Genomic DNA, 16280 nt, shown 5'->3' on the forward strand with positions numbered 1-16280 from the left:
CAGCAATGGGAAGAAATTTCTAGCAGAGCATGGACTGTGAAATCAATGTGGTGCTGGAACTTGGGGTGCAATCAGACAGGGGGGCACATGTTGTGCCTCCCTGAATGCATCCCCATTGCGGCGGGGGAATAAGGGCCCTGTAGGACCCCCTCGGTTTACCCCCTGCCAGACTTTTCATGGTGGGCTCACTGCCATGAAAAGGATGGCATTGGTGGAATTAAAAATATGCTCAGCGGGACTGCACCTGTCCCACTCTGCATATTGTATTGGCCCTCCCCCGCACAAGCACAAAGGAACGGTAGTTCCCTTGTGCAGGCGGCAGTCCACCGCCAGTAAAATTGTGAAAGTCGTAATCCAGCAGATGGTGGAACGCTACTGTAGCGCCACTGCGCATGCGGCGCTCGGAAGACTGCTGCACTTATAATCAGATCCATTAATGCCTTGCAACACTACAGATACAGATGCAGTCAAAATGCATCAATTAAATCCATTTTGACATGCATAGGCCCACAGCTGACATTAAGACACCTAAAGAAGTGTCCCTCAAGTCCACATGGCCCAGTTGCATGATGGTCAACGGTTACATGTGCATGTTGTACAAATGTGCATGTTTCTGCAGTCGAAAAGACACCAACATGCAATCACAGCAGATTGATTGACTACTAGGTGAGAAACATGTTGACCACACAGTAGAGCGCCCTACCTGAGACATAACCTCAGACATGTGCCTTTGTATCTTTTAATCAGGTTGGGAGACCTATTGATTAAAATTGTTTTCGTTGGTACATACAAACCCGTTTTTAACTTCCTTCAGGTTACACACCTCCTATCACTCATCCACACTGGTTAGGCCCCTCACCCCCACAGCACGAAACAGCAATTTGGAATAAAAGATCTCTGCCAGAGAGAGCCTCATAGGGAGCCCGTCAGGTATTACAGTGCCGACCTGATGAGGAGCAACCCTGTGATGATGCATGACACCCAGCCGGGTGAGTGAGGGCCCCAAATTTCAAGAGATGCAATCCCGGTCCTCCTACATCTCATGAGCACGCAAAACCGGATCCCCAGGATTTCCCTTGTCTCGTAATTAGGAACCGCATACTTTCTGTAGCTTTACATTCTTTGTCTTTCTCAGTGTTGTCAAATGTTTTAATAGTCATGTGTTTTAGTCCCTTAGTTTGCAAGTTTTTTTACCCGGGGTAAGGTTCACAAAACTTTCTATTACATATGCTATATTATATGGCTATTATTATTTTTTTGCGATTTTGTCACATGTATACGACTTCATGTTGATAATGTCTGTGAGGTTGTTAACCTTATATTTTATATCTTTTCTGGTGCTACATGGCTACATAGCACGTCACAAATCCTACATGGGATTGTTTAATGGGTATTGTTTGCCCATTTTCTCATGGTTCATAGGTACCCTTAAGTGAGGGAGGTCCTATGGTCTCAGTGGGTGGTCACCTATTTTTTTGTTTGACTTTTATACACCATTACTTGAGGGATAGTTTTATGGGTAGATGTTGTCTTTATTTACATTGCATGTTACACTCCCTATATGAGGGATGGGAATGGGTATTAGTCCTGTGGTTAATCTGTACACTTCAAACCCTTTCATGAGGGATGTCATTATGGGTTAGAGTCCCATTTATACTATTTTCTGACCCGTGCATGAGTGGTGGCTAAATGGGTGTCAGTCCCATCTACAGAGTTTATATAAAAATAAACCCTTACACAAGGGATATTTTTATGGGTTATAGTCGCATTGTTGCAATTTTCTGAGCCTTACATGAGGTGTGTCCAAATGGGTTCTAGTCCCATTTTCTCAGTTTATATTTCTATTCCTTAAATGAGGGATCTTGGGATGGGGGCAGTTCTTTAGTGTCTATATTTTTCCCTGGTTCCCCTTGCATTAGGGATAGAATGCTGGGGGTGCGTGTCACCCGTGGCTACACGTTATTTGTTTGTCCTGCATTGGGATTTATGTTGGGTCTTTCACACCCATGGCTGCTATATTTTCACGTCTTTATCTGTATCAGTTTCTCATTCAGTGCTATTGAGTTTTTCCTAGTCAGCTGTTTATTTTCTTGTGATGTTTTAGCTAACATTGTTTCTACATTTGAATATGTTTTTAAGGGGAGAGGATGGGGGATATTTTTTGTGTATCTATCTATTTAGCCTCTCTGTTTTCATAACTGTTCAGTTCCTCCCAAGATGTTTTGTTTTCCTTGCATTCTGGGTTCTGAACTATTTTCCTTCATGTGAACATTTTTGTGTACAGTTGTTCCCACTTAGTATCTTAATTTTAGTTTCTGTTTAAAAGCGGAAGGATATGTTATATCCTGCTTAGGTATTATGCATCTTCTATGTTACCTGGCTCCTAGCTGCTCAGCCAGTGTGAGTGTTCTGAGTGGAATGTTGGTGTAATGGAGATACAAGGAATGTTTGGGTGCCTATGTGGTGAGGTGAGACAGGCAGGCTGCTCCTGGAGGGGCTGCTTCACATGGATGCTGACCGGTAACTAAAACTTAATGAAGAATCATCAACGATACTCCTCGACTATGATGGAGCAGGTTTTCGCAAAAAGAAACCTGCTCGGATTGACAGCCCCATAGTACATACTAACAGTGTACGGTAAAGACTAATGTACACATTACATGAACACGAGGGATACTGCTTTTGCGTATGCATGCACTAACATAAGAATGATGCATGAAAATTAAACCGTATTCACGTTGTGCTTTGAAAGAAACAAGAAATAATGCATGAACAGGCCGTAATGTACATCTGTTTCGCATCTTGCTTTAAAAATAATAAATAATGCTGCTTTCTGCTTAAGCTTCAGCTAGGTAAATAATAACAGGGAATAGTGCAAAGGTGGGAGGCATAACTGTGAAAAGTACATTTATGTGTAATTAATGAGTGTTTACCTTTCATTTTCGATAGTAAGTCGAAACGAGCCGCCATTATTCTTAAATTAGCTGGATAGATGAGCGGTTGGAAGATGACCGAAAAAGAACACATGACCTAAACAGACGGAAGTGCTGAGCGCCACAGAGAAAGAGAACAGGTTCGAGGTTGGACTACACTGAGTTTATTGTTCGCCTGCCAAGAGATGTGACTAGTTGTGAGATCCAAGACCACTTAAGCAGACATAGTAGAAGAAACAGAATGAGAATATTTGTGCATGTATCGAACATTGCATAAAAAGAACGAGTCAAAGTTGATGTAATGGGAAGGGAGGTTGAGCAATAGACAAGTCCATGTAATGAATAAAGTCACAGTGGTGTGAAAGACCTCCTCCTGAATCCACCAATAAACTGTTGAATCCTGTACAATGTTGCAACTGATGTGGGACGGACATGTAGGTTTTAGGGTATAACTGGGGTGCCTTTAGGGGTGCGGTTAGATTAGTGATGAGAAGAGAGGGTCGTGCTCTTGGTTCTTAGCTGTTTGAGAGGGGTCATGCATCGCTGTCCGTCGGTTTAAAGAGAGGCCTAGCTGTTACTGTCCCTGTCCCACTCCTGAGCCTGAATCTTTGTTCCCTGACTCTATTTCAGGGGACCCCCACCATCTCCTTGGCCAAGGGGGAGGTATTTCACAGATCCTTTGTGTTTGTATTATTCTGACACGTTCTTTGCATAATTAATTGCAAATGAATGTCTGTCTCTGAAACCGATGTCTCTTGATCTATCCACTCCGTAATATGATTATTGTTTTGCATTATTTTTTGCTGAAACTGATGTCCCTTAATCTATCTACTCCTTTATGTGCATCTTGATATTGATGATGAGATTGACACGGTCTGCATATGCTGATAATATTTATTTCTCTCTCTTGTGAATTTCATTGTTTGCATTTGTGACCGTATGTAATGAACATATATCATTTTGAGATAAACATTATTAACCTTACCACAAGTCTGTGATTATTTAGCTGACTAGACAGTTAGTTAGATAAAGTGCTATCATTACCATCAATTCTCAACTAGTTGGTGCATCGACCGAGAGGAAAGAAGGCTGATATATGGTATTAGTCATGTATCTAGAGATGCAAAACATGACCCTGTGATGTAAATACATTTTCAGGTCATTAAAACTTGACCCCCAGCGCATTAGGGATTTGGGTGAATGTGTATGGGACATTTGTATGGTTGTTGGATATTGATCCCTGATAAGGTGTCGCGCTGAATCAACTACATGTCATACATCACAACAACACTCTTTGCGTGAGAGAATCTGGCCCATTTCTGATGGCCTCAAAGTGTTTGCGCAGACCTGTTTCGACTAGATGGACTGGTGAAGCGCTCAGACATAATAAGTACATCAGTTTGCTGCTGTCCACAAATGCAGTGCCATGCCTCTTCAATTAATGCGCCAAACATGTAATGGAAGTCAATTGCAGTCAGACTGAGGGGCCAGGAATGGCAGGATACAGGTGATGTTTAGGCCTTAGCAGAGCCTGTGCCACACCCATGTTCAAATTTAGACCTTTGTCACCTGCAAGTTGCAAGGTCCACTGCCAGTGAGATAGCTCATGAGCTTGAGCGTTTTTCAAAGTAATCTGTGTGCGACTCCAATGCTTGTACGATGGTTTGATGGGTTATCGCACCTATAGCATTATTGAGTGTGTGTGAGTGAGTGTAACCTCTAAATTATTTAATTTTTCATGTCAGCTTTTTGACAATCTGAGATCTTATGTGCACTGAATACCGGACCCCGTTAAGGAGACCATTCTTCTGTAAGCAGGATGAGGATGTGCTGTATATATGCCATGCTGGGCGACAGACTAAAAACCAATGAAACTCAGTGGAGCAACCAAAGCGGCTGCAGTGACTTAAGTGAGATGGATAGAGCAGGAGAGTACCATATCTATTAACATAGGTCGATTCTACTCTCTACGCTAGCACAAGCAGACAATCAGGCTGCATAGCACCACAGACAGATCTTTGCATAATATTGCAATGGTGTGCAGACACCCAGCATGGAGTTTGTAGTGAAAGCATTCCCTTCCAGTACAAAGTACTATGCTTAGATAAACATTACAACTTTTCCCTCTTTGTGTGTGTGCTCTAGGGTGCCACACACATACAAAGTCAGAAAAGATTGGAGAAATAAAAACATTTCTAATGTTTAACGTCTTCCTCAAAGAGGCATTATACTCTTTTGGTGCAGAGCCTTGTTTACTACTGTTAGTAGATAGGGCTTTGCGTCAAATGATGGGAACGCCCATGTACCACTTATGGAATGCCGTGTGGGGCAAAATAGTGCAAAGCAGTGTAACTCGCTACCTTGTGTTACTTTCAGGCAACTTTCCAGCTGAAAAAATATTTTGCATTGGAAAGTAAATCTTAACTGAACATTTTGGTGGTGGTTGTATAGCAAAGGGATTCTGTTCATGGAAAAATATTTTTCAACATATATATAAAACAAATAAAGTTACAAGTGCATTAAAACTGATTCATTTCTTGTGTTTAAAAATATATGCTTGCATATTTGCACGTCCAAACATTGAGCTCACACACATTTTCTAGTAGAATGTCGGGACACCTGTCCAGTCACTGGCTTCTAGAAAGTCACACTCCTATAAAACTTGTATGCATTCTGAAGTTAAGTAAATCTGCACCCATGAGGTCCTACATTTGTGGGTGCAGGTGGACTAATTGTTTTAGTTGATTTAGACCCAGCTATCAACTATATAGGAGATACAACACCTCGAACAGCGACTTAAATTGCTCCTGGAAACATGCAAATATTTTAATCCTGTTACTTACTAAGCTTCTAATGTTTTTCTTAATGTGATTTCCCACATTTTTATTAGATTTAAACTCTCGTATACTTTGAATTAATGTTATCTCTTTTTACTTGTACTTTTATGATTATTTGACAATATTCAAACAAAGTTTTATAAGAAGATGAAGAATCACGTTGTAGGTATACCTGATGAATTGTTGGAGTCACATTCATTTCTAAACCTTGGATTCGTCAGCTGCTTTTGATGGTCGGTCCTCGTGACCACTGCGAGAGGAAAGAAAAATTAGAGGAGTACAGAACTATAAAAGATAACTGTAATGTAATACCTTTGAGTGAGTTTTGATGCAGGCTTACTCTATAGTTTCAAAGATGTGCTCCAGGCGCCCTATTATGTAAAGGGCGCACTTTCCCTGTTTGCGCCTTCCGCACCTTAAAACAGGTGTGCCAGGCGCAAACAGGGACACTGCGCCCTATTACAAGGAATGTGCTGCCCCTACGCCAGCTGTGAAGTTGTGCTTCACTCGGGACAGCACATTCATGTGATGCTTTGAAGACACTCCGTGTTTTCAAAGTGCAGGCGGCAACCTGCCTGCACTTTTAAAGGGGATTATTGATCCCCTTGCAGGCAGGAGCAGTCAGGAGCAGTCAGTGACTGCACCTGCCTTCAAGGGAATGCCTGGGGGTCCATGGGAACCCCTTTATTACCTCAAGAGGGCTGTTCTCAGGGGACGCACTCAGGGCCGGAGTGGGAACCACAACAGGCCCTGGCAAAGTGCTCGGCTGCGCCCCCCACCCCCTCCCCACTCGGGGGGTTGGAGGTGCCGCTGAGCTCGTTGCCGGGGCTGGTTTTCAGCCGATATTGGTACAGGGCCGATTTTGTAGCTATGCTGCAAAAACGGCCCTGTAACAAAAAACGGCCCTCAGGGGCCCAAAACCGGTCCCAACCCGTGCAGCGCAACGGGGGATTGCCCGGTGCCCGCTATGGCCAGTCCGGCACTGACAGTGTGCCACCTTAGGTGGCGCACTGTTAGTACACCCCCTGAGAGCTTCTTTGCCTCTGCGCTTGTGTCTGTAATATGGCATGGGCGCAGAGGCAAAGGGATTCCCTCATTTGCATAGGGCATGCCCCATGCAAATGAGGGAATGCCCCCTGAAGATAAGGCTGGCGCTTTACGTGCACCAGCACTATCAGTATTACAGAAGGGGCCGCACACGCCTGTTGCGCCCTCAGGGCACTTATGTAATATGGCCCCAGATGCTCTCTTTACTTAAGTAGGGAATGAATGAACGAATGAATGAATGAATGAATGAATGAATGAAACAACATTTTTAAAGCGCATGGCTACACGAAGGCAACGCAGTGCTGAGCAGGACAGCTGAAACTACTTTGTGATTATTTGGGGAAGAACCATGTTTTCAGAGCCTTACGGAAGGCCAGATGACTGGGTTCCTTTCTTATCTGAAGAGGGAAGGCGTTCCAGAGTTTGGCGGCATTATAAGAGAAGAGCCAACCGCCACTTCTGGCCCTCTTAATTCTGGGAACCGAGGCCAGTTGGAGCTCATCTGAGCACAACCGTCTGTTAGCTCTGTAGGGCTGGACCAGAGGGGATATGATGGGTGGTTCTTTCCCACTGATCAACAATACACAAGGCCTTAAAAAAGACTCTCTCCTGGACATGAAGCCAATGGAGAGACCTCAAGGCTGGTTTAGCCGAATGCAGCTTCGGGATCCCCAGAAAAATCCTTGCATCACAGTTCTGCACAGTTTGAAGTTTTGCCAGGACTGAACATGGGGCGCCCAAATAAAGGGCGTTTCCATAGTCCAGGCGTGACAGAATAAGCGCCTGGACCATAAGCTTTCTTGCTTGAAATGGCAGCAGAGGAATAAAACATAGAACCTAAGCTTTCAACTAAAGTGTGAAATGTTGCATCATTTAAAACACCATAAAAGCTTGGAAAATCCATCAATTAAGATTTCAATTATCCTAAATGTTAGGTCACAAAACTCGTAAATTGATCTCAATAGTGTATTAGACCCACTCCACACTTCTATTGTCTATTTCTTAGATAAGTGTTTATGTCCCACAACAAAAAATCGATACAACACAAAAAAGTTGTCAAAATTGCTCCACAATCCACCATCATTTGTGTATTTTGTTCATTAACCCCTTCCATGCTCATGACGAACCCCAGCCGTCATGCACTACGGTGCTCGTGTGCTCATGACGGCTGGGGTTCGTCACGGCCCGCCCCTGTTCGTGCTGTTTACAGCACACCAGGAGAATCGCGGCAGCATCGAAGGGGTTAAATGCTTTTTCCAGGCAAAACTATGTAGAATTTTGTATACTTTCTTACAATACGGTGGAACCACTATCATAAGTGAACCTTGATTGTATGACAAAATATAGAGTGGCCCACTCACTGGGGTGGAAGCAGCAGTGTGTTTATATATAGGGCATAATGTACGATTCTACAAACCTTTCGTAGCATTCATGGAACCATTCAGGCTCCAACCATTCCCCCTTGGTGTCTATGCACTAGGCACAGCCATGGATCATCTTCTGGTAACCTGAAAAGTAGCACCCATTTTCCCACCAAAGTAGGAATTATTGGCCTGACTTCTTATCTACAAAGCAGTTCTCAGGTGGCAATGGGGGGTTGATTTCGCACTAATACCCTTCATTCGGACAGTCCTGGAGTCCCATCTAAGTTACTTCCCTATCTGATGCTAAGTGCTTCCACTTCACCTAACTGTACTGATTCTAGGACAGGTGAAGTCATCTCCTTAATTACCTACAAATGATCACCATTAAAATAACTAATGCCCACACACCAACTGAGGGAACACCCTACCGTATTCTTTTATTCTAAAGCTTCTCCACCATCTTTACAAAGTCTATCATAGGTAACCTGAGTTCTTGAGACTAAACATTGATCACATTTAAGTGTTCTGGTTTAGTGAACATGGTCACATCCAGATGTAAACTCAGTTTTCATGTGCTGCTCTGACAGAATCACACTGGTAAAGCCCTGCAGAAACATTCAAAGCATTCTACACTTTAGGTCTTACTAATCAGCTGAGCTTCCACCCCAACAAACTTGTGTTTACCCTGGTATACTTAGAGTCAGAGGAGTACCAGGTTTACACTGCTGGAGCCTCTAATGGCTCCACACGTGTAAACCTTTGACCTGGTGGTCTGTATGTCAAAGGGACTGTCTAGTTACAGAAACTTGAATTAAAAAGACAGATACCAATGCACTCTCCAAAGAAGCTTTCTTAGACGAGCAGTCCAGCTTCTAAGAACCAGTGGCTGAGGTATATCCAGAATAGATTACCCATAAAAGGTTCTGGCAACTAGATGATGGCCTGATATCTAAGTAACTGGAAAGTATATAATGCGAGGACAAGCAGGCTGGGAGCAGAGGTCCAGTTTCTGTACTGTTCATCACATCTTAAAGAGACTCCAGATCTCCTATGAGCCATCGATGAAAAGAAGGGATCTTCCCAGTAAAGGGATGTTGGATTAAGAGGGTATAGTCCAGAAAACTTCAAAGATCTGATAAGGATAGTCCATGAATTATTAGAGAAAGCACTGGTGAAAGGGCAGCACATATGAGAGAATTATGCCACCAGGAGTTCTGAAAACATGAGAATGGGAAGCCAGTGGAAAACCCTGAATGTGGTGGAAAAAGTATAAGGGGCAATGCTGGGCCTATGATGCAGTGCTTTGAAAAGGTGACAGAGGAACCTATTATCGCTAGGGCCAGAACGGGCGAGCTTATCTGGGACTCTTTCACCATAAAAAGTGGCACAGTTCTAGTGTGTTTCCTTTTGCTCTTGCTAATTACACTGACAATGGAACCCCTAGCTCTATGCACTGGGGTTGACTATGTCTGGAATGGCAACTCCCTGAGTAATTAAACTCACGGACCATCACTATATATGCTGAATTGCTGAGTTAAACCAGAGACATCCAAGGGTGTGTCATCTATAGCACGGGTACCAGACACTTTTCAAAAGAGCCTTTGAAATAGGAGATCATTGGTCCAAAACATGCCTGCTAAGTTCCAACTGCTCCAGACATGACATAGAAGTGGATGGACATCAGGTTTAATGGGAGGATTCAACCTTTAAATATCTTGGCATTATAATATATACCACTCAAACACTGACATGTTCCATGGGAATTTACGATGAGCAATGTCCTCACTTAAGGCACACATCAAATTCTGGAAGTCCCTTCTCTTGTCCCAGTGCATGTGGCCCTCACTAAAATGATTATGTTGCTGAGACTACTCTACTACATTCATTTGCCTCTTCAGGAGCAAATAAGCAAGTTTCCGTACAGTGGATGGCATGATGGGGGACATGATTTGGACTAGCAGCTGGAGCAGGGGAGCTTTATCCAAGTTGAACCTCAACTCTGGACTACAAAGGACTCAGTGTCCCAGATTTTGAACACTACTATTTAGCAGCGCAACAACAGTAGTCCTCCTGCTGGTTGGCCGGCAGATTCTTGCATGAAGTGGGGCACCCACTGCAGCAGCATGTTGTACATCTAGTTCGTATAACCTTCCTGTTCAAATCTCCACTCATAAAACAACCTAATAAATGGTTGCCTATAGCCCATAATAGCTACCACAAGGCCTTAACTTTTTCTCCCACATCTACATACTATTCTCCTGGGATCGTTGTCTTGCTCCTGGAGCAGACATCAGATATATATTCCGGGACTGCCAGCAGCCGTCACTTTCTGGAGCGAAATCACCAATGTCCTAACATCTGTCTCTGACTGCCAAGAGCTATGCCCACTAGAATGTTGCATTCTAGGGATTTACACCCACCTAGCTCTCCTTCTAGCCTAGGCAGCTGCTCATAATGCACTGTAAGGCATCCTTCCGTCCAGGGATTCCCCATTGGCACGCCACTGTACTACATTGGGATGAGGTGGAATTCATCTCCCTGAGGAGAGAGTATGTCAGAGAAACATGCAGGACCTCATTGCTCCTGTACAGGATGACCTGCTGAGGCCCCTGTTGTTCACTCGGTACCGAAGTTTGGAGTGGCGCCCAGTGGGGTGGCCTGGGGCACCAGCACCACTGTGGAAATTTAAGTTTACGAACTGAACATCATCTGCGCCAGCTTGTCACCCACGTATAACCTGCACGGCAGTCATTTTGGGGTACCATGGTCTCCCTGTTCACGATCGATCGCCAGCGCGCTCCCCTGACCCTGCGAGCGTCCTCCGCGCACCCTGGCTGCCCCCTCCCTCACATGCACAAGTCCGCATGACCCTGTCCTTGGGAGTCGCACCCGCGCCTGACCAACACCTCCTCTCCTTTCATGAATACCCCTCTGTTGATAAGCTCCGCGCTTGTTTGTCCGCCCAGACCATTCCCCTCATGAATACTTCTCCTTTGATGACCCTTTCCTCTGAATCCGACCGGCCGCACGAGGTCCCAGGCCTTCACCTAGTCGGAAGACGCAGTTTTATTGCCCTCTATTGTATGAAGTCACTCCTTTTCAAAGGACCCACTATTGATCAGGGCCTCCCCACCCCCTGGGATATGATCAGGCGCACACATCCTAAGAATCGGCAGAACACTCAGCTGCGTGATAACCCCCTCCTCTTATCAGCAGGTTGAGGACCTCTATTGTGGAGGCATGTGGGGGTGGGATTGACACGAGGATTACGGGGATGTCTTTTTCCTTACTTCACAATGTCTTGATTGTAATAAAGAAAGGTCACATGGCATAAACCAGTGTATAAGAGGCCAGGCCTCAGAGAGGCTGTGAGAGCACCTCGATACCTTGTTGTCTGATCTGATGTGTTCTGCTCCGTCGGAATAAAAACCTCTGTTTCCTGCCTTCCAGTCTCCAGCGCCTGTCTCTTTGTTTGGTAACCAGAATGGTATAGAGGCGGTTAACGCCGGGCAATCGTGAAACAGGCCGACAGCCTTACCCTTTTTTGACACCACAGGGCTTGACCAGGGAATGCTGGAGTGCTCAGTCACTCCCAACTCCAGCACCATTGAGACTTACTCCTTAATGCTGGCCTTCATCATGTCTGACAATCTGTGCATCTTGTTTTTGACAGGTGGAATGTCACCAGTGTTTATATGATGGGTACACTGGTGTGTAAGTCCAGGTGTGAGGGAGAACAGGGACACAAACAGTCCCAACAACTGGTGACAGCCCCTTTGCAGTCTGGTCTAATGGTAGAAGAGAGATTGACAAGTTCCACTGACCCATCTTTCTCCTTAGATGATAGGCAGTCAGGGAGAGATCCACTCTCCTCCTCCACTCCATCATCTGACTCCAGCAGAATGGTGATCTCAGACCTCTTAGTTTGGCTTGAGACAATTGATATGGAGGGCACTTAGAAGGTTTCTGGGGATCTTGAGGTCCACCAGGTAGGTGGACTCCACCTTCTTCTCTTTCACCTCCTAGGGCCCTGTCCAACTGTCTTGGAGGGCCCAGGGCTCCACTAGCTCATTGCCCACACTTTCTAGCCAGGCTGACACTCCAGAATAGCCTTCTGGTTGTACCAGAGTTTCATGACCTCCTGGCTAACTTGCTAACTTCTAGGTACTCAGAACCCTTTTGTCCAGTACTTTGCATCTACCAGAAGACTAGCATGTAACTGACCACATGCTGGAGGTGGGGGTGTTCTTGGGCGCTTGCTCCTATCCCTCCTTAACCAGACTAAGAGGTCCCCTTGCAGGGCTGCCATAGAGGAGTTCAAAAGGGATGAACATAACTCCATTCTGTGGCACCTCTCTGTAGGTGAAGAACAGGCATGGTAAGAAGACACCCACTTCCTCATGGGCTCAGGCAGGCCCATAATGATGCCTTTCAGGGTCTTGTTGAACCTTTCAACAAGCCCATTAGTTTGAGGGTTATAGGGGGTAGAGAAATTGTAAGTTACCCTACACTCATCCAGCATGCACTTTATATTCGCAGACATGCAGTTGATGCACCTGTCAAAACCACTTCCTTTCTGAAACTCCCGCTGGTGAAAATTCCCATCAGGGACCTAGCTACTGCAGGTGCAGTCCCGGTCCTCAGAGGTATGGCCGCCGGATAACTAGTGGCATGATCCACCAAAAAGCAGGATAAACCTGTTGCCTAGGGCAGTCTTGGGGTCAAAGGGCCCAACAATGTTGATGCCCACCCTTTCAAAGAGGGTGAAAACAACAGACATGGAAGTCAGGGAAGCCTTCAGCTTTTTGTCTATCTTCCTACATGAGTACCAGGAACCTCTGACAGAATATCGACAGAGATAATATCGACCTACAAAACATTGATGCTGGAATATTGAAGGCAAGTATATCGACACACAACACACAACAGAGCAGACCAGGTCTGAAAAAAGTGTGTAACTGTACTGGCGAAGGTGCAAAAAATGGATGCATGTATGAACATATGATGCTGAGGATCACTGACTAGATGAATCCCATCAGACCACCCATTATGGTGGAATTTACGTCATGTGGGATATTACTGATCATTCCAAAACACAACCGACCTTGTAGTGCCGATATGGAAATGGATGTCAGGAAACTAGCCGTGATATTCATCTTGAAGTGATATTTACTAAAGTGCAGTGCCTATGTGACAGTAGTGAAATAAAATAAAATTGACTACACAGGCGTTGTAAAATATTCAAACCGTGCTCCATGTGTCAAGAGTTAAAAACACGCCGAGTAATAAGATTACCCTATGGCGTTGTGCAAATCGGTCGACATGTTTCAGCCCATGGGGCATTGCCCCGGCTTTCTTCAGGACCATAACCAGAAATGCTACTGCAACTATGAGTGAAGTGTTACATCAACAACAGACAATGTACTAAGAAATAGGTACATATCTACCAGGAACCATCACATTTGAATGCCCACTGGAAGGAAAGGAGAACATCTTCTTCCTAAAAAACAAAAATTGTTTTACAACAACACCATCTATCAACTATACATCCATATAAATACACACAGGCCGCACAGACAGAACACACTTGCATGAATGATTCGCATTCAGCGTGATATGAAAAGCTTAATAGCTAAAACAACATGAGGCATTTCCTCATGGTGCTACTCACCCAGCTTTGTGTGGGTGAAGACCTCACCTCACCCGGCAACCGCTCGGGAGTATGAGGCCCCGCTCTATAGTGTAGAAAAAAGGAAACCATGAGTGCACAGCTCTATAGTATCCAAGCCAATTGCTCTACACCCGAACCCAACAGACGTGTGATAGTACCCCCACTGTTCACGCTTACAAAACCTACATTAATGTCCAAAGGACGTTTGGAAGACACAAATGCTATAGTGCCCTTAGTATCATAGGGCACGGAAAAATAGGGCACGGAAAAATACTCTTGTTGACCTCTGAGTGTGTTCTTAATAGGTCATGAGAAACTGTCTAGAAACACAGTATAAAGTTATATGTGCCCCTAGAACTAGTAAAAGGGACTGTCCATAGTAAAGGGCTCCTCAAAAACATAGAACAACAAAGTCCTCGGTAAGACCTTGAGTCTAATGGGCCTGAAGGGCCGTCCGAGACTCGACTACACGAGGTGCCTCGACTAAACCACTAATTAAGGGTTAACTACAGCGAGAAAAAGCCAACAGGAGACTAACCTGTCCGTCGGTGCCTCTGATGCTAAAACGAGCGGAAGTGGAGGTATTGGTCAGACCGCCCATCACACTTTTGTAACCGCCGGTAATTGAATCCAGTGGCAGTAATGGCCATTGAGAATCAACAGACTGTAGACGACGGCGTGAAAAAAGAGACACTGCTCATGCGTGCATGCGCAATAGCCTCAAACAGACTGTAGGCGCCAGCGTGAGCGGAGAGACACTGCTCTTGCGCACACGCGCTGTAATGTCAATCCCCCGAGAGATGACGTGTGTTTCTTTTTATCTATTGTTTATTTAACGCACCGTGAGGGGATTTGTAAAAGCTTTAGTCTTACGGGTGCTAATGGGTTGAAAAAGACCCGAATGTCCTGGGAATGCTGATCAGATTGAAGAGCATATTATGGGTATAGTAGTTCCTTTGGTCTCAAGACCACCCAAGATTGATATGCATGCCAGGTTACAAGACACAATAAACGTGTCATACGCCCAATGCTTATTCACACGGGGAAGGGTTTAACTGAGGTATCTCGTATGGAGTGCTCGTGGTGTGAAGAGACTAAGCCCCGAAGCAGAAAATAAATGATCTATGCAGAGTCACTCAAAGGTGAAGTGTGACATCCGCTGCAAACTGTTTATCGTAAAGAAGACTGTGCCTCAAATTCGAAACCAGTAGTGACATCCTGAAGGGTCGCTATCTAGATGAAACGCAAAGTGGCCCATGTACAGGATCATTATGCTTATGATTTTGGAGGGTTCGTAATTATCTCAAGTGTCAAAGAAGGTAGGTGTTAGAATGGGCTATCAGAAGGGTAACATACACAATTATGTTGGGTGAGCTTGGCGGATGCAACCAGAAGTGCGTTGCATCCATTCAAAAAAGACCCGCAACTGGACAGTTGCTCTTAATTCTAAAAAACAAAACAAGTATGTGGAGGGTCAAGGGGAATATTTAATGACCTGTCTGCTCATACCCCTATATACGATATACAACACACAACAGAGCAGACCAGGTCTGAAAAAAGTGTGTAACTGTACTGGCGAAGGTGCAAAAAATGGATGCATGTATGAACATATGATGCTGAGGATCACTGACTAGATGAATCCCATCAGACCACCCATTATGGTGGAATTTACGTCATGTGGGATATTACTGATCATTCCAAAACACAACCGACCTTGTAGTGCCAATATGGAAATGGATGTCAGGAAACTAGCCGTGATATTCATCTTGAAGTGATATTTACTAAAGTGCAGTGCCTATGTGACAGTAGTGAAATAAAATAAAATTGACTACACGGGCGTTGTAAAATATTCAAACCGCGCTCCATGTGTCAAGAGTTAAAAACACGCCGAGTAATAAGATTACCCTATGGCGTTGTGCAAATCGGTCGACATGTTTCAGCCCATGGGGCATTGCCCCGGCTTTCTTCAGGACCATAACCAGAAATGCTACTGCAACTATGAGTGAAGTGTTACATCAACAACAGACAATGTACTAAGAAATAGGTACATATCTACCAGGAACCATCACATTTGAATGCCCACTGGAAGGAAAGGAGAACATCTTCTTCCTAAAAAACAAAAATTGTTTTACAACAACACCATCTATCAACTATACATCCATATAAATACACACAGGCCGCACAGACAGAACACACTTGCATGAATGATTCGCATTCAGCGTGATATGAAAAGCTTAATAGCTAAAACAACATGAGGCATTTCCTCATGGTGCTACTCACCCAGCTTTGTGTGGGTGAAGACCTCACCTCACCCGCAACCGCTCGGGAGTATGAGGCCCCGCTCTATAGTGTAGAAAAAAGGAAACCATGAGTGCACAGCTCTATAGTATCCAAGCCAATTGCTCTACACCCAAACCCAACAGACGTG

At 44.6% G+C, this 16280-nt stretch overlaps 1 protein-coding gene across 1 annotated transcript in view; it reads right to left on the reverse strand.

The window, feature by feature from the left end:
• The window catches only part of LOC147700920 (killer cell lectin-like receptor subfamily F member 1), a 94692-nt gene that overhangs the window by 33659 nt on the left and 44753 nt on the right, over positions 1-16280 (reverse strand). Inside the window, exon 3 of the mRNA XM_086928543.1 lies at positions 5943-6020. Coding sequence (XP_086784669.1) covers positions 5943-6020 — 78 coding nt within the window. The remainder of the gene's footprint in view (positions 1-5942; positions 6021-16280) is intronic.

The sequence above is a fragment of the Lissotriton vulgaris genome, chromosome 7, assembly GCF_964263255.1.
Source record: "Lissotriton vulgaris chromosome 7, aLisVul1.2, whole genome shotgun sequence".
Lineage (NCBI taxonomy): Eukaryota > Metazoa > Chordata > Amphibia > Caudata > Salamandridae > Lissotriton > Lissotriton vulgaris.